This window comes from Hypomesus nipponensis, chromosome 18 (genome assembly GCF_054491055.1).
Source record: "Hypomesus nipponensis isolate SF chromosome 18, ASM5449105v1, whole genome shotgun sequence".
Classification (NCBI taxonomy): Eukaryota; Metazoa; Chordata; class Actinopteri; order Osmeriformes; family Osmeridae; genus Hypomesus; species Hypomesus nipponensis.
The window spans coordinates 15,626,330-15,648,617 of record NC_140378.1 but is presented as its reverse complement, the minus strand read 5'-3'; the positions used below and the strand labels follow the sequence as shown (position 1 = coordinate 15,648,617).

General features: G+C 43.5%; 2 protein-coding genes and 1 long non-coding RNA gene across 5 annotated transcripts; 1 reads left to right on the top strand and 2 right to left on the bottom strand.

Moving 5' to 3' along the window:
• Nucleotides 1-444: 444 nt before the first annotated feature.
• pim2 (Pim-2 proto-oncogene, serine/threonine kinase) lies at nucleotides 445-4,184 on the bottom strand. Its single transcript, XM_084680995.1, has 7 exons — nucleotides 3,935-4,184; nucleotides 3,523-3,623; nucleotides 3,347-3,397; nucleotides 2,723-2,952; nucleotides 2,352-2,521; nucleotides 1,976-2,152; nucleotides 445-1,831 (listed from the first exon to the last, which is right to left on the bottom strand). Exons 1-7 carry the CDS (start codon nucleotides 3,993-3,995, stop codon nucleotides 1,659-1,661), a joined length of 963 nt encoding a protein of 320 aa, XP_084537121.1. The 5' UTR covers nucleotides 3,996-4,184; the 3' UTR covers nucleotides 445-1,658.
• A 750-nt stretch (nucleotides 4,185-4,934) lies between these two features.
• otud5a (OTU deubiquitinase 5a) lies at nucleotides 4,935-19,754 on the bottom strand. 3 transcript variants are annotated; one of them, XM_084679786.1, is made up of 10 exons: nucleotides 19,679-19,754; nucleotides 18,937-19,500; nucleotides 17,075-17,168; nucleotides 9,949-10,013; nucleotides 9,664-9,820; nucleotides 9,298-9,446; nucleotides 7,422-7,610; nucleotides 7,089-7,302; nucleotides 6,887-6,967; nucleotides 4,935-5,511 (listed from the first exon to the last, which is right to left on the bottom strand). In XM_084679786.1, the coding sequence occupies exons 2-10, from the start codon at nucleotides 19,492-19,494 to the stop codon at nucleotides 5,390-5,392; spliced, it is 1,629 nt and encodes a 542-aa protein (XP_084535912.1). In that variant the 5' UTR covers nucleotides 19,495-19,500; nucleotides 19,679-19,754; the 3' UTR covers nucleotides 4,935-5,389. The 3 variants fall into 3 exon arrangements, with proteins under 3 accessions (XP_084535912.1, XP_084535913.1, XP_084535914.1); XM_084679787.1 differs by having other exon boundaries at nucleotides 7,422-7,607; nucleotides 18,937-19,735; XM_084679788.1 differs by having other exon boundaries at nucleotides 17,075-17,165; nucleotides 18,937-19,735.
• Nucleotides 8,126-10,943, top strand: LOC146252382 (uncharacterized). The gene is made up of 2 exons (XR_014732041.1): nucleotides 8,126-8,253; nucleotides 8,348-10,943. It is a non-coding gene; the product is annotated as an uncharacterized LOC146252382 (long non-coding RNA).
• Nucleotides 19,755-22,288: the final 2,534 nt, after the last annotated feature.

Sequence of the window (22,288 nt, the reverse complement as noted above, 5' to 3'; positions counted from 1 at the left end):
TGCCGGAGTGTGTGAACAGTCACGCCAACCCATTGAAAAAGAGTTAGATCACATCAGTGCACATCAGTGATGTTACTGTTCTGGGGGAAACATGATAAACCCTCACTTCACCAGAACCAGCTAAAGGTTAATCAGACCGTAGCTTTTTATTAAGCACCAGGGAAATTCCCATTAATCTCACAGAATGACTTACCAAAGATCTTCAACCTTAATCAGGCCTCATCATGGCATTGTTGTTGGCTTGTAAGTTCAGCTCAACACAACTACAGTAAGAAAAGAGACTATGGGGTCCTTGATGTCCCTTAACAGCTTTAACACAATTAAAAGCCAAACTCAGTATTCAAGTAAAAATTGTGCGGACAAGCATTACTAGTATTCACAAAAAAACTAAATTAATGTGACATATTAAATGCATGACACCAAACAAACTGTGTGACAAACATATTTTCATTGAATATAAATAATTTTAATCTGTGACACTGAACAACAATAATACAAATGTATTTACATAACAATTACAACTATCCTGTTTTCCAGGAAGACCAAGTGGCATCATACTGTATTTCTATGTCATCACAAGATTTGACGGTTGGGTGAAGTATGAGCAAGTTCAATAGAGTGTTCAATCCTGAGTGACATGGTGTGGCTCCAGAGTTTAGTTTAGGTTTTGAAATGGAGGCCCTAAGTAACATACCTCATTATAAACCATTCTCCTCAGAGAAAAGCCCAAGAGCAAAACATGTACAGCAAGCATAAAGCCATCCTAAACCATGGCGTACAATGGACCATCATAACTGACATGAAACAAACTGTCAACAGCATGCACCCTTTAAGTTAAGAACAAATGGAAATATTAACAAAACATTCCAGACAGCAGTGTTGGACAGGTGGACAGACCAGAAGCAAGGCCTTAGTCCGTGTTAGAAGGAATGCTGCTCAGGGCTTAGAGGATCAGTCCATAGGTAGCAGGATAGGTGCATAGTGCTGTGGGTGTTTTCTTTAACAATTGTAACAATGTGATACATATGTTACCCTGGTCCTGTGGGTTGTACCAGTAAACAAAAGGTAGTCCTTTGTTCCTCTAAAACAAGGAAGGTAGGTATACGTATCTAACCTGTAAAACCAGGTTACTCTTTTGAGAAAGAGGGTGATCTTCATTAGACCACAATGAGAGTTTCTGTCTCAAACAAATCCAGGGGATGCCAGAAACTTCAACATGCCTTCAGTATTACTGCTACTGTAAATTGACTTCTCCCTTGAAATCAAATAAAATTACAACTATACTGTAATAAAATACCCATAAGTTAACAAAAAGTATACATTTGTTCTTGTGGTCATTGTTCCTACAAAGTGTAAAGATAAATTTAAATTTTTAACTTAAAATATTTGGGTATACAGACTTGTTCTTAAAAAATAATCTAGCCCAGGAATATAGACAGTGCAACTTTTTCACACTTGTTTGCAATACCTGTTAAATAAATTACAAATATAATAGAAAAAAAAAGAAGCTAAACTGAACAATAAATAACAAGGTTTCGGGGAGGGCTGGATACACAGAACACAGTGCATTGGTTGGTCCCTCAGACCAGACCAGAAGGAACTAACAGACAATGGCATGTGAAGTCTCCCAGACCATCCTTTGCTCAAGTGTCATTGTCTCAGATGCTGGATTGGCTGGGTAATGAGCTGCTCTTCCCAGTCAGGTCTCCAGCCTCACCCCCCTCCTCTACATCCTCGCCCTGCTCCATCCAGGGGTGATGAAGGATCTGCTCCAGACTGGGGCGGTCCTCAGGTTGGTAGGATAGGCACCAGCGAATCAGAGACTGGCATTCTGAAGGACACAAAGGGTGAGAGGGAGACTGTCAATCATGGAAAACCAATCTGAGAATGAGCAGTAAATAAAGTTGTATTCGATGAACTGATGGATACTGAGGCTTCGGCATCCGGCCAATAGAACTTAAGTTCTGAGACGCACCTTTGGAGATGCGCTTAGTGAAGCTTGGCATGGCCTGCTTGATGTCAGAGTCCCTCTCGAAGGGGATGTCACCACACACCATGTCGAAGAGCAGCACACCCAGAGACCAGACAGTCAGTGGCCGTGCATGGTAGTGCTGCTCCAGGATCCATTCAGGAGGGCTGTACACTCGCGTGCCTGAAGAGAGGAGAATGAATAGGGACGACAGGTTATTACATGATGCAAAAGTTATAGTAGATTATTACATGTCATGTATAAGGGTTCAACTACATTGTGTCCATATCGTAGTTTAGTGTCCATATTGTAGTTTAGACATACGCCACCAAGTGCAGAGATTCTCTACAAAAAGTTTTACAACCCGAGGTTGTCTTCTCACCTTCAAACTCGGAGTAAGCCGTATCCTTGAGCAAGGCCCCGGAACCAAAGTCGATTATCTTGACATCTCCTGTCCGTGTGTCCACTAGTATGTTCTCATCTTTGATGTCTCTGTGGACAATCCCCCGAGCCTGGCAGAACTGCAAGGCCTCCACAATCTGACGCAGGAACCTGGCAGGAACAACAAAAACAACATGTTAGACTTCAGATACAACCATACTAACACATTTAAAATGATGTTTCCAAAAATAATCCATGGTAAGTCAAAGCTAGTGATCGAAAGACAGATGGTTATTAAACATAAAGGATCTCTAAACTGCCAGCACAGACAGTCTCCTGGTCTAACACCAGTTCAAGCAGGTCTGTACACACCTCTGAGCAAGCTGCTCGTCCAAGGATCCCCTCTCTGTGATGAAGTCAAACAGGTCCTGGCAGGGCTGGGGCCTCTCAAACACCATGAGGAAGCCCTGACCTGGCACCTCAAACCAGTCCAGCATCCGGATAATTCCCCGGTGCCCCAAACTCCCAGCTACCCCGGGACCCCCACCCAGATGCATCAATAGTGCAATCTCCATGGGAACCACAGTAGAGGCTTCACCAGGCTGAAGAGAGAAGGGAAGGAGAGAAGAAAAGGCATGTTAGTATATCTGACATTTTATAAGAAAATGTTATATATGATTAACATGTAAAAAATATAAATATATAACTATAAATAATATAACCACGAAAAGCTGCGGAAAGACTGGGAAAATACCGCTGAAAACGCTGTAAATTCTTGTTTTGTTACGAAGGAAAAACCCTACGCGTCATTTCCCACGACTGTGTCAATGGATAAGAATAACCGCGCCAGTGGAAATAACCTGGTTGGTCTATCACCAACAGAGGGCGTAAGGGACTATAGTTCATATTTTATTTTGCATTCGGAAGATTTGAAATGCATTAAACTGGATTGGACTCACAACATACTATAAAACGTCAATGCGCTTTTACACTTACCAATCTCGCCCACTGTTGAACTCTTTCACTGGACACTTGTTTTATGGCCACCTGAAAACAAATAAAAGGATATGTATTAGCCTCATAAAATATTTTGTAGGCTACTTGTTTTCGGAGAATTTTTTTTATTACAATAGTTGTCTTTCTTATTTAAATACTTATATGAATTAGCCTACCTGCAGGCCATCTGAAAGTCGTTGTCCAGCAAAGACGGACCCAAATCCACCGCTTCCAAGAAGTGCTCCAAACTGGTACTGCTTCTCAAAATCCTCTTTTCCTACATTTTTGGATGTAAAAATATTTATAAATACACATTGTTTCAAAATCATGGTAAAAAAAATATTGGTTGAAGTAATTTCACAGGATAAAAGACAATCATGCGATTCCACGGTAGGTAGAGCTATCACTATCTGTTTTGTTGTGGTAACAGAAACAAATTGACCCTGGTAAATTCCAATGCTGTGACCCAACCATGTAGCCTACTAACTAACTACCACTTCAATTAAAAGTTCATTAACCAACATCATATTTATAACTAACCTAAGGCTGAGGCTAGTAATATAGCCTTGTCTGTTCGGTGTCTCTTACCGCTTTTTCCTCTGGCATCTTGATCCACATGCAGATCAACAACAATGCGTTTGTCCAACATCTTTTAAACTGGAGGAATGAAATAGTATAATATTGTAGGCTAATTCCAGTGCGGTTGGATTAATGTTATATCCATTCGTTCACGATAGAACTTCCGTAGAAAAGTCTTCTCAAGTTTCAAAATATCCGACAAGCAAGGTTCCAACGTTCAACCTGAAAGACTCGTGAGCTTTATAAACTGTCAAGTCTCTCCGAAGTTTGTTGCAAATTTGTAGTATCAGCACTAAATACGCCCACAAGTATCCCTTATCCAATAGGCGTGGTGAACATGACGATATTTTGAATAGATGTCCAATCAAATGTTAAGGTTTGATGATTTTACTATTAATGAGCTGCTGTTTACTTTTCTCCGAATTTCACCACTTCGCCTGGGTTCCAGTAAAGGAAGGCGCTTCTGATGAGAAAAGGGTGCGTGGTCATAATATAGTTCTGCTTTTTAAGTAACCTGCAATATCATACATATTTATAAACAGCAAGAAAAAAGGAATACATTCAATTTTTGTAGTGTGCATTCCATTTTCTCATACCTCGCATAATACTTTAAATAATATATTTCTCTCCCTGAAATTCTGGTAAAACATTTAAAAAGTGCGGGAACATTTTTCTGTAACAATTGTAACCGCGGAACGGTAAGATTATGTATAAAGTGGGACTAACTGTTTTGAGAACCTAATCCGTATGGATTATAGCCTACATTTGAACCAAACCATGACAGAAGGAAGACAGCATCGTTTATTTTGGGCGGGTTCACCACTGAACTGCCTCGACAGATCGGTATTTTAAAATGTTAATACAAAAAGCAAGGCTAAAACAAATGTCCACAAATTCCCAGGTTGATTTCCACAATAGTTACATGGCTCGTCCGGTTAGGTTTGTCACCAGTTTTATCAATCAATCTCATAAATCTAATAAAACAAGGTAGTAAGTCAGGGACAAGTCATATATTTCAGAAAGATTTCCTCTTTTATTCCAAGAAAAAAGGTATTTTCATCCCAAACAAGAAAATAAAATAAAACAAACTTATATTAATGAATCATTAAGAGGATAAGTATGACAATTTTTTTTTAGCTATTTTCTCCATGTTTTTCTATGATGATATTTGTTGTGTTCCATTAAACATGCACCTAAATAAGTCCAGATAATGGAGTCAATGGTATTAGAAAGGAGGGGAGGTGGAGCCTGGTTATGATGGGTCTTTATTGGAGGGTGTGGAGAGTCAAGGAAGGGGTGTGTAGGAGAGGGAGAAGGAGAGAGAAGACCAGATGGTTTGCATGATGACGTTTGGAAAACGAGTGTGGGGATCTCCCTGGTCAGTCTTCTCCGAGGGTGAGGGAAGACAGGGTTAAGGGGTGGGGGGAGGGAGGGAGGGGTTGAGAGTGTGTTGGGTCCCCGTTATCAACTGCTGTCCGGGGAGGGCTCTCTATGCATGGAGTTCTTCTTGATGCTGTCGAGGTACTCTTGTTGTGACACGGCCAGGACTGAGGCCAGGATCTCATCATCCTCCCAGTCTGTGAGGCCTGCAGTGAACACACAGACAAGCACAGAAAGGTTACGGTTAAAATCATTCGACTTTTCCTTTTTTTCTTCCCCCCCTCTCTTCATCCCTCCTTTCATCCATCCATCTATCCACCTCCACTCCTAATCCCTCCACACTTCTCCAGCTTCTACCCATCCATCCCACCACCAATACAGCAGCACCCTTCTCACTGTCAGGGCCGTTCTTACTCTACACATTGTCATCGCTCCATCCCTCTCCATCTCACACCCCTCTATATCCCTCCCTCCCTCATCCTCCCTGTTGTTTGGGCTCTCTGACCCTGTGTATTGTAGCTACACTGTAGACAGCTATCTGATAACAGACTACAGAACTGTCCTGTCTTCACCAGACCTAATCTGGTACGTTTCGCACAGACACACCTACTTCTTCCCATCCTCACCAGGCCAGCAGTAAAACTGCTCGTGTTATCTTTTGTTATCCTCTATTTGACAGTTATATGACACTAAAGTATTTTTTTTATATATACACTGGTAGCCCTTTGAATAATTTGAATACTGTCAAAACGTTTCTTTACATTAAAGGACTGGCAAGTTTTGAGCGCGAGAGTGTACCTCATGGTACACAAGGAACATGAAAATCTAATGTACATAATGAATTTACATTCCATCTGGAAAAACCACTACCGTACACAACATATGACCCCTTCTTTCTTTTTCTGTTCCTTCACTGCGTACACTTGTATGTCGCAGTGCACATATCACACAGTGTTGATTTCAATTTCCTTTCCCTTCCCCCTAGTGACAACTAGGCCACCTCTATAGTATTCTACCTGCAGTGTAACATCACCCTACACACACCTGATACTGGATGGGCCACTTATGTAAGACAATCCTGCTACTGTTGACAACTAGCCATGTAAGGCAGTCATAGTTATATAAACACCAGGAAGAGGAAATTCAAGGGATCTTCCTCTGAATGAATGAATGGATAGGACTGGAAACCTTAAGGGCTGTGAAGGAATATATCATTTGAGGGGCTCGTGTCGGTTTAGCATTACAACGTTTTGCTATACATGAAGGTCATATAAAGTACCTATCAATGTTCTATAAAAGGCCATTAAAGGGTAAAAAAAAAAAAGGCAATTAAAAGTAGTGAGTCCGATGGCTGAGCGGTGAGTCGGGCTAGTAATCAGAAGGTTGCCGGATCAATTCCCCGCCGTGCCAAATGACGTTGTGTCCTTGGGCAAAGCACTTTACCCTGCTTGCCTTGGGGGGAATGTCCCTGGTCATACTGTAAGTCGCTCTGGTCTGCTAAATGACTAAATGTAAAAGAGGGTAAAAAGCAGATATAGGATCTATGAAGGGTATATTTATAAGGCCAAGGAAGGTTCTTACCAAAGGCGGTGGGTGACATCTCCTGCATGATTGCACGGTACTCCAGATGATGACGTCCCACTCCAGCCTGGTTACTAGGACCTGGAGGGGTGAGGAGGGAGTTTTAGAATTCATCCATAAAACTATTATCAGACTATCCAATGTTTCTAACCTATAACCTCTGGGATGGAGCATGTGATGGGGGAGGGAGAAGGTGTCTTACCTGGTGCGCAAGGCGATGGGGGCTTGGGCAGGATGAGTGCAGCGCCGGCAGGGGATGGGGGCTTGGTGCTGACGTCAGGGTGGGAGTGAGAGGGGTCAGGGTTTTCTGGGGAAGGGGCGGAGCTTCGCTGGCGAGGAGATCGAGCGCTCCACTCCTCCAGACCGCTGGAAGCAGCAGCAGTGGCTGAGCTGCAAGTGGCACTGGCCTTACGAGGCTGGGAGGAGAGAACGGTGAGAGGCACTGAGTGTACGTGTTACGTGTGGGTGTTATATGTGAGTGAGTGAGTGAGTGTGTGTTATATGTGTTTGAGTGAGTGGGTGTGTGTGTGTGTACCTGTCGGGCCTGCTTCTCCTGGTCCTGTAACCACTGCAGGTAGGACTCCCTGGCCACCTGCTCCTCGATGGCCTCGTTGGTGGCCTCCCAGTCGGTCGCTCTCTTCTTGTCCTCCAGCATCTGCTGCTCGATCCACGACTCCTCCGACGTCTTGATGGCATTCTTCATCAACGACTGGTCTGCATACTGCTGGGGGGAAGGAAGAAGAGGGATACAGAGCGGGGGAAAGAAGGGCAGAAGAAGAGGGGTTTAGAGGAAGATAGCAGAGTCAAGGAGAAGAGACCAAGGTCAGCTTTTTGTCCCCGTCAGAGTAGCGGAACGTGCAGTCCAGTGGTTCAGGAGTGGCCATGCCCCCCTAAACCAGCTCCCAGTCAGAACATCCTGTGAGCAACTAGCAGTCATCACAATTTCCCTTATTGCATTTATCTAAAGGAACGGTTGAGGAGGACATGACACAATAAGTGTGTTCTCCAAAAGTACACTTTGTTATCTGAACAAAAGCTTCTGTACACATGCACACACTCTGAACCTGATGCTGGCTATAGCCTTGCCTGGAAACCTACAGCTGATAAGAACCTAACAACATCAAATAGTGTGGGTGTGTTTGTTGTACTTGGACCATGGCAGTGTTTACGTGTGTGTGTGTGTGTGCTTCCCTAAACGGTGCGTTCTCCCTGGATGAATGAGGCGACCTTACATTCTGTTATCCTTTACTGTGTCCCTACTGCTAAACACTACTCAGAAACCTGACCGGCCCGCATCAACACCCGACCACAACACAGCTCCCATGCTCCAGGGCGGGCAGACCATGGCATGACCTACACTACTCCAGGTGAGCATGACGGCCTAGTTTAGCTTTCAGTTTACTAGGCCATTAAGTTGAAAGTTCTGCAGAATCCTGATAACAACCCCTTCATTTGAATCAGGTGTGTTGGAGCAGGAAAACATCTCAAACATAAAGGACAACGGGCCCGGAGGACCAGGGTTGAATACCACTGAACTAGGCTAGAGGAGCCTTGTCTGATCTGGTCTAGCCTAGCCAAGGGTAGCCCTATCAAGCCAAGTACACTTCATTGTAAATTAGCCTCACAGTGATGAGTTGTACAGTATTGGCTAGTCCCAGAGATGGTTTCACTTTATCTCACGACTCAGGGAAAAAGCCTGGGTTATTACCAACCTGATGGTGGAATTTGTATGGGTATAATAGGAGTAGTGGTCATAAAAAAAACAAGAGTCTCCGTTCCCCATGAGGCGAAGAAAGTCAAAGAACGTCAACATAAAAGAGCTGTTCCGATCTGTGACAAAACGTCCGCTGTCTGTTCCCGCTCCCTCCTGCTTCAGACTGGACACATCATTTTCTGAGGACCACTAGAAGTCTTCCAGTGGGGAATCTCTGGTAACCTGGCTAAGAATAGAATCAAACGAGGCCGCAGTGCGCTTGTGTTTGTGTATATTTCAGCAGACATGTCAGAGTTTACAGAGCAGTGACCTGCTAACAGAGAGAACAGAAGCCAACAGTGCCATGAGGAATGTGTCTCCTGGCTGAGGGCTGCCTTCGTGGCTGCCTGCTCTCTGTCTGGGAGTGCTGCATCAGACACACACTCGGCCCTCTCTACTCCCTAAACGCCACACCCCGACTCACACTCAATGCCCCCCAACTTTCACACCCAGCAACTTCTTAACCATTACACCCTCTGTAACCTTACTCCCTACACCCCTTCATGGATTGGGTAGAGGCAGTGGACGACTCCACATACTTTCTTTACCACGCGGATTTAAACAGGTTATAGGGTGGGAGCCTTTGTGTGTGTTATTGGTGTGTGTGTTTGGGGGTGGGTGGGGGGAGGAAGGGGGGTGCACGAGGACCGGTACCCACCCCTGGTTTGAAGGCAGGGAGGCCCAGGCCCACACCGATGGTGGCTTTGTTTGGATTCACTACAGAGTTATAGTGTATGTTACGGTGGTAGCTGACTCTGATTGGCTCGTCATTGTTCTGATGGATACCATGGAACGTGTTGATTGGTTCTGAAACACAAGGTAGGACAGAATTTTAAAGGTTACAGGCACTGTCTGGTTAGTTACCCACACATAGCTGAAGGTCTGGGGAAGCTCTCTCACACACACACACACTCTCATACAATCAATCTTTCACACACACACACACACACACACACACACACACACACACACACACACACACACACACACACACACACACACACACACACACACACACACACACCTGTGCCATACTGGTAGACCTCCACAGGTCGATTGTACATCTCTGCCATTGCCTGCATCTCAATGTGGTTGCCATGGCAGTTGTTTTTCCTCTTCCTGTTGATGTATGTGGTGAAGTCTTCTGTCACATAGTTGGAGAAGTAGTCTGCATTCTTCATCTGACAGACAGAAAGTTAGCACCGATTATGCATTATTGACATACAACCTTCATATTAAAAGATTTTAATCAAAAGCTTACAGTTCCTATCACTGGGCAGTCATGAGGCCTTGCAGCGAGAGGACTTACCAAGTAGTCCATGCAGTGTTTACGAACAACTTCATGCATATCTTGGTCTCCATACACTTGGTCAGCTGCAAAGATGGAGGGAGAGGGAAAGAAAGAGAAATAAGAATGACAGGACCGATATCAGGCAATATAAATTGTTCTGATATATTTTCTGATGAAATGCAGGTCTGACCACCAATCATCATCATCATCATCATCATCATCGCATTGGAAAATGTGAGTTTTAGCAGGGACAGTGCATGGCTGTATGACTGATAGTGTGATCTGCATGAGCTGCAGACTCATTTGGCGGGCTTCCCCTCAATGCTATTCTGAATGTGATTTCTGCTACTGAGTCAGATGTGAGAGTCCCAGATGTAAACAAAACCTTGAACCGGTTTCACCCCACAGCCACCTATTCTCCCCCCCCCCACTACGAGAGCGCTATGCAAATGAGCTTCGCTCTATATTCCCGCATGTCACATGACACAAGCCGCAAAGATTCTCAGAAACCTTTGGTCAACTTCCTCTTGGTTCTGAGTATGAAAGCAACAGTGTGGAGCTGTAGCTGCAGAGCTAGCATCTCCTCTGCTGCAGCACTGCAAGCAGGCAGCTTGGCCTTTGGTCACACACCTCACACAGCATATCAGTCTTGCTGGTAATACTATATTTGGAGACCCCTCACCCTTATAGATGGCTTTTATACACGTGACTTACTGTCAGCAACCCTTTAAGTTCCCCATCCTGTAACACTAACCATAACCTACATTTTAAGCTTCAAGGGACTGTTTTGATAGCTGTTTGAGCAAATAATACACTGGGCTTTCGAGAACGAGATGTTATCTTAGGCCCATGATAATGTAGTGAAACTTTAAGTTGTAACCATTGTATTGTCTAGATCCAGCTATTGATGTAGGCCAGAATCTGATGCACTGTACAGACGTGTCTCAAGAGAATGAATGGACAAAGGGCTTAATGCGTTGGCAATAAAGAGACAATAACGCTGAAGACAAAAAGCTGATCCTCTGATTGCGTTATTGAAGAGTGAGCATAAACCAGTAACCCAGATAAGAAGCAGAGGAAGAAGACTCAGGTCACATGGTCTGCTATTGTCTGACTTACTGAATTTGGGTGAGCGGTTTCAGTTCCCAGTTCCTGGTTCCATTGCAGAGGTAAAGATGTTAATAGCACACAAACACACACACGCCCCACAGTATAAGGTGGCATACGCCAGGTGCGGGGGGCGGGAAGGGGGGTTCCCCACTAATACTAATTTTTCTGTGTGACTCATCCTTAGAAAAACATATTTTCAGACAAAAACATATTTTCCACTACTCAGCTCCGAACAACTAACCGACCACACAGACTAACAGCTATGCGGAACTAGGCCTCGAGAAGCAAAACAGATCATCTACAACTATAAGTCCAGTGTGCTAGAATTCTGCTTTAGACAATGACCAGTCACAACGACATGATCAGCAGCACTCACATGACCACCTGCAACCACAGTCACACTATAGACATGTAAACATCATCAATGCCATCTTGAAAACTAGCTTCAGTACTAACTAGTACTATTAGCTGTTAGCCAGTTCCATTGGTCTGGGCTGTGACCTCCGGACTGGAGCCAAGTTAGTCAACAGTCAACCATGGAGGAAGTCAATGAGGAGGGGGGAGGTAGAGGAAGGCATTCATTGCTTAAAGCTACTAGGAAGTGACCACAGAGATGATAGGCTTCACAAGAAAGGAGAAGAGAACCAACACCCACAGAGGAAACTAATAACCGCAACAAGCTCTTCTCCTGCCGCTGGCCTCTGATAGGTCAGCCGCGGTGAGTTTCTCGGAAGGGGTGTGGCCACAGGCAGCGAAAGAAAAGGCGGGATGGTTGGGTTCCCGCCCTGTCAGTCTGGAAGCCCCCGATAAAGTTTTATCAAATACGACAGAAGAGTGTTCACGTTAGTAGTCAATGGAGAGTTGGTAGTAACCACGCAGAAAGGCAGAGGCTGCATATGTAAGCACGTCATTATTGTTCTCTAGAATTCCAAGACCTGGCCAGGCCCACAATCCCCTTCACTACAGTACACACACACACACACACACACACACACACACACACAACTCTGTCTTTCTACAGTACCAATGTGTAGTTGCCGAATCCCAATTGACAGGATTTCTTTGAGGAACAAGGGTGTACAAAAAGTAAAAAAGAGAGACAGAAAGAGTGAGGCAGATTATCTTTGCCAGGTCCCACTGACCTGTGCTATTTGACCACAGGGTGACCATGTTGACCACCAACTTCAAAGCTAAACTTTGATCCTCAAACATAACAGGTCAATACTGACTCAAGGGTCAGTCTGAACTGTCATTCTAATCTCAGTCAAACTGATCAGAAAAACAACACCAGCGCTAGCAGTTGTAACACACTAACACTTGAGTTTACATAAGGTTAAACTTCTTTAACTTCTGGGTGTGACCCTTTCAAAGCACTCTAAGGTGCAGTGGTCGACAGTGCAACAGGGCCAACTCATAGTTGTATGTGATAACAATAGTAATAATGTATGTATGGATATGCCCTTCACTGGTTTTATCCAGTCTCGTATGAAGAGTGACGGGGGAAAACAAGAAAGTCCTCTGACCCCCCCCCTGGTCACTTCAGTCATTATAACCTGAGACAACAGGCCCCAGGATTCAACAGATCCTTCCAGGAAGCTCCATCCAGCAGTCGTTTGGAAAGCATATTGCAATACTCATTGTATCATATTTGTCTTGTATTTCATCCATCTGCCTAATACCACCACAAAGTAGAATTGTATTTAATGTTGCTATTAATAATAAAAATCTGAGCATTGTAGACAATATTTGCCCACATTCAGTAAAAAACAACAACAAAAACAACAACAACAACCTATGGTCAGGATGAAACAGGAGCCACAGTCTTATTTCCTTCATAAGAGTGAAATACATTTACAATTAGGAAAAGCAGACTAGGTGCCCTGCAGATCCTTTACTGTGGACTGTGGAGCCATGTCTTTAACCTCCTGGACAGAGGCTCAAACGGCCACACAGACAGACAGCCTGTTTCACAACTCAGGCAAATCTAGCTGGGAGACATCTGTATGTCAAAGTTCACCCGCCTTCTCCACGCAGGGCCCTCTGCTGAGAAATGACTGGCCCGGGGTTACACATCACTGTTCACGTGCTCTGGGTTTGTGGTTGTAACATGTGTACTGTGACCCTTCGGAGTGAGCAATGCCAGAATGACCCTAGTCCACAGTGTCCTCGTGGACTGTGCATGACATAGGTCAGGCTTACAGTAAGGCCTGAATCATGGCATTACAACACTCCAGCTTCAACCCACCCCCTTCTTCTTTACTGGAAGAAGAGTTGGGAACTGAGGCTGATATGGATTGTATTACAAAATGTTTGTGTTTGTTAGTGAGAGAAACAACTGCTAATTTTAAACTGAACATGTGTGTTATTTCAGGCAGGCAGACAGAGAGAGACAGAGACAGTGCCAGAAAGTTCCTCTCCTAAGGTCAGTCAGGGGGATATTGCAGAAGAATGGGTTTCTCCAGAATAATCATGCAACAGTGTGTGTCTGCCGCGTGTAAATGTCCAGTCCAGTCTAGCCTGAGGCCTGTTACAGTAACCAAGCCAAAGGACACCATCACCAAAGTTCAACAATAAAGCAACACAGCCGGCATTCACATGCCCAGCTCTGACATCAGCTGTGACCTCATCACAGGGTTTCAAAACAACACAAAGGGAATTTCAGCCCAGACTGGCTGGCCCTCAATGGGACACCAGCATCCCCAGCCAGGCCAGGCTCTGGCAATCACATCAATACCAAAGCCTTAAAGCCTAATTCATAGTAGATGCATAGCAAGTAGGGGTGTAACGATACACTCAGCTCACAATTCGATACGTATCACGATAATGGGTATAAAATACAATACGTATCACAATATTTTGAATAACATTTTAAATGAAACTGAAATTCAATTAACAGATTTATTTCCAAAACATTCTACATTTTCAATAATTTTCTTTGTTGTACATACAATTTAGTTAACTCAGTTCAAGCGATTTATGTGAATGCAATGATTGCACGCATGACGCAGGTGCAGAGTAGGTTGCGTGCTGGTAGCTCAACAAATAGGATCAAACGGACGTCATATTGTAAAAATATTGCCATATCTCTACCATACATAATGTAAATCACCTAATAGCTAGGTACCAAATATGGTGGCAACAGTGCTTTGGGATTTTCCGCTGCAATGGAAAGGGCTGCAGACCATTGAGTTGCTGTAGGTCATGGAGCACAGTGAGCACACATCTGAGGTGGTAGGTCCACAAGAGAGCAAAGTTCAACAAAGGCAGGTTTGTGTGTGTTTACCATTACCATCTTTCGCAATGGAACTGGGAAATGAAACCACTCATCCAAACAGCACTAGTAAACACAATGACAAGTATTTGTGTTTCAACCTGCCAGTAAGTCCACAGGTAAACTCAATAAACAGGTATCTGCCTGTCTCTCTTCCTGCCTGCCTGTCTGTATGTAGGCAAACACACTGACAGCTATCTGTTTACAGGTGAAACCAATGTCAGGTGTCGTTAGGCATCTATGGAATGTGACAATCCCCGAAACGGAACAAACCAAACAGGCCAACATCTAATTACTCACACAGCTTTCAGCTTGATAGACAAACTGGTGGCACAGTCCTGTTCATAGCTACACATCACAGGTTAGGGCAAAGAGCAGACAGAACTGTGACACCAGGGAGAAGCTGTGTGTGTGTGGGAGTGTATGTGTGAGTGTCATGTGTAGGTGTGAATGTGTGTGTGTGTGTGTGAGAGCCCTAAGAAGTCACAGGTTAGAACCCAGATGGGAGCTGGTGGTTAGTGAATGTGCTGCTCTGACCCACCTGGTTGCCACAGAGAGTGTGAGAAAGACAGAGAAACAAAACATAGGTGAGAAAGAAGAAAGAGAAACTATCACCAGGTACCCAACCAACAACGAGGTCCAACTGACCCTCGATAGCTGGTCGCTCAGGGCCGTGTATTCTGACCACACGTCTAAATGAAATTGTAATCATGAATCAGACAAGAATAGGATGATATGCACATGGCTCTTCTCTCGAGTATAGAGACAGCTCCAAACTGCGTCAGGACTCTGCATACCTGCTGATCCCTGGCATTCCTGCCAGAGTCACTGATCACCATCAGCACAACTCTGCTCACCTGACACACACACACATGACCACGGGGTTTAACTAGTAGAACCACACATTTCCAGTTCTCAGTATAAACCCATAATGAGCTGGCTCCTAGCGTGGTTAATGTACGGTGCCCACCCTGGAATGGATACAAGACAGAGTTCAACATCAAACACCGCCTTACACCTTCCCTGCTGGTTTCAGGTGCGCATAAAATAACAAAGTAATAAAGAATAGAAACCGGGAGGGGGGGGGGGGGTTATTTCCCTGTTCTTTCATAACATTTGAGACTTTCTTAACCACAACAGAAACTTCAGCAGACCAGCAGAGCAGGCTGTGAGACACGACAGTCACTAAAACACAGCACACTGAGACACTCTACCCTCGCACACTCTTGCCGACCAGGTGGTGAGTAACACACCTGGCCAGAGCAGCAAGACCAGGGGGAGGTCAAATGAGAGTGTTTTTCAGGAAAGCACCACCACATGGTGTAGGCGATGGTGGTGATGACACTGATTACACTAATGAAACCAAACCAGCTGTTGCATGTTGGCTTATGTTAGATATAGATTCTACAGTGTTGTTAACCTATGTCGAGTCTCGTTAAAAAACATTAAATGAAATGATCAAATGAGCCTAGATGTACTAGGGATGAAGACAGAGAAAGATGCCAGTCAAAGGTCATTAGATCTATGCTAATGCAACATGAATATGACTACAATAGTCAAACATCTGAATGCACTGTAGGCTAGTTTCTAAAGAGGGCCACAGGAATGCAGCTAAAGTGTGTGAAAGGGTTCGGGGCAATCTGGCAACAAATGATACTCCACCTGTGGCTGAAGAGGTAAATGCATGGTTACATCACCTCCATTCAAACCAGGGATACCATCAATGAACTGGCATGGTAACATGCAAATATCCAAGAAGCCCTAGGGCAATGACAACACATTACTTAACTCAGACTTTGGAAATCTGAACACACAGGTTTCCAACCTGAACTATGAATATGAGGATCAATATTATTGTTAATAATTGGAAGTGATATAAAGAGGTGGGACTTAACACTAACTGTAAACGTCCTTGCACAAACAAGAACCAGGAGAGGGGATGAGAGGAAGGGAATTTTGACGACAGAACTACCATTCTGTTTCCTTGGCACTTTACCAGTACAACTGATATGGAAACAAAAACCCTCTTTAGGCATTCTTTCCTTATTGTGATGAAATCAAACTGAACAGGAAGCCTTGGTTTTGTTTCAGTGTCACTCTTATGTAAGTCGATTCTTCCTGGAGCAGTCTATTTGTTTGGCCAGGTATGGTGTGTGTGTCCCCCCCCCCCTCCTCAGGTTCCTGCTGGGAACTCTCACATCTAGGTCACTGGGACTAGAAGGTTGGAGGGATGGAGAGGAGGGGGCATGGATGGATGAATGGAGTTTCGCTCTGTGCCTTAGGGTTAGTGCAGCTGAGAGAGCCTGATACTTGCAGCCATTCCCAGGACTCTCTCTGTCTTTCTTTTCTATTTCCCTTTTCACTGTTGTATTCTTTTCAGGGTTAACTCAGGTGAGGGAAAACTACTGCAGATCCTGAGGCTAATTCAGTAACACTAGGCCCCACAGAACACATTGGAAATTGTACTAACCTCTAGGATTTACTTGTATATTCCACAAATGACTAAAGAACCAGATTAACTGTCTAACATTCTTTGAACTTAGATACGCTCCACAGAGAGTATAACCACTTAGAACTGTCTATATCTGTACAGAAGGCGCCATCTAGGGTAATCTACTGGAATGGGACCAAAGGAAACAACGTTGGGGAAAAAGCAATAGCGTGCGTGTGTGTGTGTGTGTGTCTGTCTGTCTGTGTCTGTGTGTCTGTCTGTGTGTCTGTCTGTTTGTGTGTCTCTGTGTGTGTGTGTTTGAGCATACGAACCGACAGCTCTGAAGAGACAGGCTCCATCCTCCTTCATCTTCTTGATGACAAACCCCTTTTTTTCCCCCAGCGCCTTCTCAAACCAGTGCTCCTGCTGGGGGGAAAAAGCCCGTCAGTCAGGCATGGGGTAACACAGATCTTCAGGTGCACAGACTCACACACGCTTTGGACATGTTCGTAATAAACTCAGAGATTCATATTCCTTAGTGAATGAGGGAAAGAAAACAGGAAGGATGGAAAAAAGGAAAGATAGGACATCAGGAGGCATTTATTCAATCAGGGGCCTAACCAACTGATGCTAGTCCAACCAAAGCTCAAACATATGCATTTAGTGCCACCGTGTGGCAAGGCAGGAACATCATTGACAAGGTAACAGGCTTGAAGACACACCTGTGAATACACTTGGTTCTGTCTTGACAATATTATTTGATTCCTTGGACCTAATAATCACAAATACTGCCAAGACAACGCACAATTCCAGTACAGTACTATTTTTGCATTTTCTGCATTGTTTATCATTTTTCACAATTCATTGGATAAGCTGGATTTTTATGGGCTGTAGCATACAATTATACATATAAAGACATTTGAACCAAATGTTGCCGCTGGTTTAATTTCCTTGGTGTGCAAAATAATAAATACAGCCTACAGCTTCAGGTGTGAAACACTATTGCTGCCCTATATTACACAGCTAATGGATACAATAAAGTAGACAGCATTGGTCAGTGAATAAACATTTCTTGAATGCATTGACTTCCAAAAGTCTGTGTCTTCCACCAAGCTGATAGTGTGTACTCATTGTGCATTTATGTGTCTGAGAAATCTGAGCACCAGACTGCTCATCATGACTCTGGGAGAGTATGGAATTAGCAGGTTGTACGGAAAACCTCAACAGTCTCATTTTTCTATTGAATCTAAAACCTTCCACCTGGAGAAACAGCTGCAGCCGTTATCTATATCTACAGCTCAGCTCAATAGCAGTTGTGTTATTATTTGATAGAAGTTTGCTACCACGATCAACTAAAATGTAGCTACAAATAGATGCAAACAAATATGAATCTGATTTACCATAATACTGTTAATAAGACAATATAAATATGCATTTACATTTTCTATTATATGGCTCTTAGAGTGTTTACGTCTTCCACAGAAGTTAAAAGCCGTTTTCATACTATATGGAATAATGACGATAAGTCAATATGTCCCAAACTGATCTTCCTGTATATGACTGATGCTTGGCAGAAAGTAGTAGTGTGTATTCACACTTTGGTGAACATTTTTGCATATGCAGATCATCTATCTCGGGGCACCTAAAACTTAAAATACAGTGCTGTTGTTGATCAAGCATTTGTGATCCTGACAACACGTCATTGGACCCATGTGTAGTAACACAGAACTACCCAGAGACAAACTGAAGTTGTACCTGCACATACTGCTATACACACACCTCCCTGTATTAGGCACATTCTGGATCAGCCATATAAAACAATAGGCTATGTTACACCATTTAGGTTACTGTTTGTGAAACCTTCTTTATTTCTATTGGCACAGGCTACGGCATAAACAGACCTAGCTTAATCCTATGATCTTGCTCAAGGGCTGAGATGAGACACATTGAAATAAACACCGACTTCAATGATTACAATAGCAACATTTCTAAATATGAGCCATCTAGACCACTTATCTTTTTTAGCAATCAGGTAAACACGCGACTGAGCAAGAATTAAATTAGAGTGATATCCGCTGTCCCTTCATGGTGTCATTCACTCTTGTCTCTAGCCTTTCTATTTGTCGTCTACTAACAAGTAGCTGAATAGCTAGCTAGCTAGCTAGCTAGCTAACTAACTGGTCATCAATTTTACCTGCTCGACTGTGGCTGGGTCTTCGGACTGCAGTCTGGCGGCATTCTCGTACTCATCTTCACTATTATAACCCGCACCTTCTTCCGAGTCGGCACTGGGACCCCCTCCACCACCTCCAGCAACACCGGGTGTGCCACCACCGGCCACCCCACCACTGCAAGTGGCTTGTCGTCGCCGTTTACTCAGACCGGGCCCCGAACAGCAACTACCGATTCCTCCACCGCAGCCGACGCTTCCTGACAGTTCTCCTCGTGTTCCAGCCACGCAAGCTATGCCTCCGGCCACGCTCCCGTCTCCAGGTCCGACAGGAGAGCCTGAACCCCCGGGTGGAGGGGAGGCCTGCTGCGGCCGAGAGCTGGCCTCGTTCCGTCTGTCCTCCCTTGTCGAAGGCGGAGCGGCTTGGTAAGACCATGGCGGCGGCGAGGCCCTTGGTCTCGCACCTGTGCGACCTCCATGCGGATGCTGATGTGGGTCTGAACCGCTCCTTCTGTCAGTCTCGTCAGGGTGGTCCGAAACACCGACACTAGAGTTCGGTTTCTTCTTCGGAAGAATCGTCATGGTTGTCTGTAAGGGAGGGGGTCAAAGGGGTGACGATTCTTCCTTTCCAGATTGTGGTCAATTACTTTTAGCTTTAGGCCGTCCGTTTTATTCGATATTCGACCTAAAACTCTTAGCTAACAAAAAATATCAGTATGGTATGTTATTGGCTTGGTTTTGGAGCTTTAGGTGAACAAAAACAAACCGTCTCCCTCTTCCCGTCCTCCAAGCTCTCCAGTCTCCACAAAACATCAACACAGATCTGACGACACACCAGGACGTCACTTCCCTATTGCAACTGCTTTTTTACTTAGACGTTCTCGCCTAGCGGTTGTTCTGCCTGGTAACTATTACATAGGAAAACCAAGATGTTCTTTGAAGATAATACGGGAGAACAAAGGATTATGTCAATTAAACATTACTTCAGCATTGTTAGTTCTTTATATATCGATAAGAGCTGGTCACAAGGACAGGCCTATGATACGGGTGTTTGCGTCTTTCTATTTGCTAAAATATGCATAATGGTAAAATATAAAATACATTATTCATAATAATGGCTTAAGCGTGAAGTGTTAAGGAGATTGTATTTTTCTACGGACAGAATGTAAGGATTTATTGTGTGAGTGTGCTTAGGCTGGTCTACGTAGGCCTATATTTGTCTTCTAATAGCTACGTTTTAGGATAACATTGTGTAGCCTATAGGATAGCATTGTAATTAACTTAAATATATCTATTGCTGGAAATCTAGCCTGCCTGACAACTGTTATGGTCCATCAAAAAATAAAAGTAGACGGGAGAGTTTAGACAGTGGGATACTGAAGTTTATTAATTTGAAATCTCTGCAGACACAGTCACCCTTAACAATAGACCACTCACACGTAGTGCTGTTGAGTAATATACTAAACGTCGATTTAAATATAACAATAAACTTAATGTTACAAAATACCCTGCATACCACGTCTGTCAACTCTTACCTAATTAAATAGCATATCATATACTACGGCATTACAGAACAGGACACTGCGCTGTTTCAGTCTTCTACCGCCGGAGGGAGTTCTTACACCTGTTAACATCTAATTTCCAATTTCACCCTGTTTTATCAGTCTCGTTTTACCAAAGCCTTCTTGTTTATTGTTGGTCAAAATATGTATTTACCAGCACCTGTGGAACAATAGGCTATAAAATCATCATACACAGATAATCAAATTAATAATTGTCTAAATGAAAATCCTTGGCTTTGATTGTACACCTCAATATATTCATAAACAGAAGCGTGGGATGTAATCTCACTCTCCATTATTGGTTTCGAAATATAGAATAAATAAATTAACGTAGCAATAACAGTTTAACCCAATGAATAACTCCATTGGGTAATACAATAAGCATAAAAAGAGATTCCCCCATATGAAATTTTAATGCCCAAAACGTGTTTCCTGAAGTAGTATGAGTAGTCTGGTACTGATGTTTTGGTTGCTGGGGTACATTTGGTTAGGTGCACTGCACTTTAAACATATATAGTCCATCTTCACCTGGTTAACTGCTGTGTAATATGACATAAATGGTTTAAAACAGTCAAGAAACAAGAGTGCAAAGACATGCAATGAATTACTGCTTTAATGTCTAACCGATATCCTCAAAACATCTATTTACCAAGTAAATTATGTGTTGAAGTGGAGATGACAACAATTTAGCATTTAAAATGTTCACTGTGTGAGTGAAGATACACTGTGTCAAGGTGACCAACTAACTTTTCATGCAGTGAAAAGAAACCAGTCTGCATAACGCATCCTGATCAATGTTAGTTAGAAAGGTTATTAAGAGGTAAAGTTACTGTGAAGGGAACTGATTAAAGCTGCATAGGCTCATATGTAAATATCATGAAGAAACTCTTTCTGCTGAAATCAAGGGACATAAATGGCTAGTGAAACAAAACATAAATGTACATTCAGACGCCGTTTCTCTATTATGTGTAACAATAACAGCAGTGCTCGCTGTGAAAGCATAATAGCGTGAGCCTGACTGCCATTGCAGGCTGGCTCATCGGCTAGGGTCAGGTTTTGTTAAAGCTTAGTTTAAGATGTAAGTACTGGAACTGCTCCCCCATTGGAGGAGAAGAAAACGCAAGAAAACAGAACCGTTTATACGTGGTCCCTTTCTCCTCAATTTGTTCGGAGAGATCACTGATCTGACACGGCTGTGTACAGCTGTGTAAAGAACCACATACTAAAACATACACAATCATAACAGGTCAGATAATTTCATTTTCGAACAGCGGAGAAGAAAACAAATAATAATTTCCTCCCATCTGTGTGCTTGGCAGAGAGGACCAGGGACCCGAGAACACAGGAGGAACATGCAAGTTGACATGCAAGAGATCCCACCACAGCCAGACTCTACCTGTGAGCATGAGTGGGCAAGTCAGAGTTTAAAAGCTGCTCTCGCTCTGGGGAAAATTCAATGTGGTGTCATAAATATTGCCTGTGAAGTGAATTATATAAAGAATTAAAATATATTACATGCGGTATTAGAATGTATTTCTGTGGAGGTGTTTGGCCACTTAATAGTTGGCCTGCTGCGCACATCTCCTAATATAAGAAAACTGCTTTACAATAAGATGATTATTCAACAATATATCTAAGTGTGCTTGAGAGAAAGAGCAAAAGGGAAGGATAAGTGAGAGATTTGCTGTCTAAAAATACGTATCTTTCACAATGACATCTTACTCTTAAATCTGAGAATCAGAAAAACTAGATTAAATACACAGCAGTTCATAAACTTCTTCTTGAGAGTAAGTAGTCTCTCCTCCAGTCCTCCA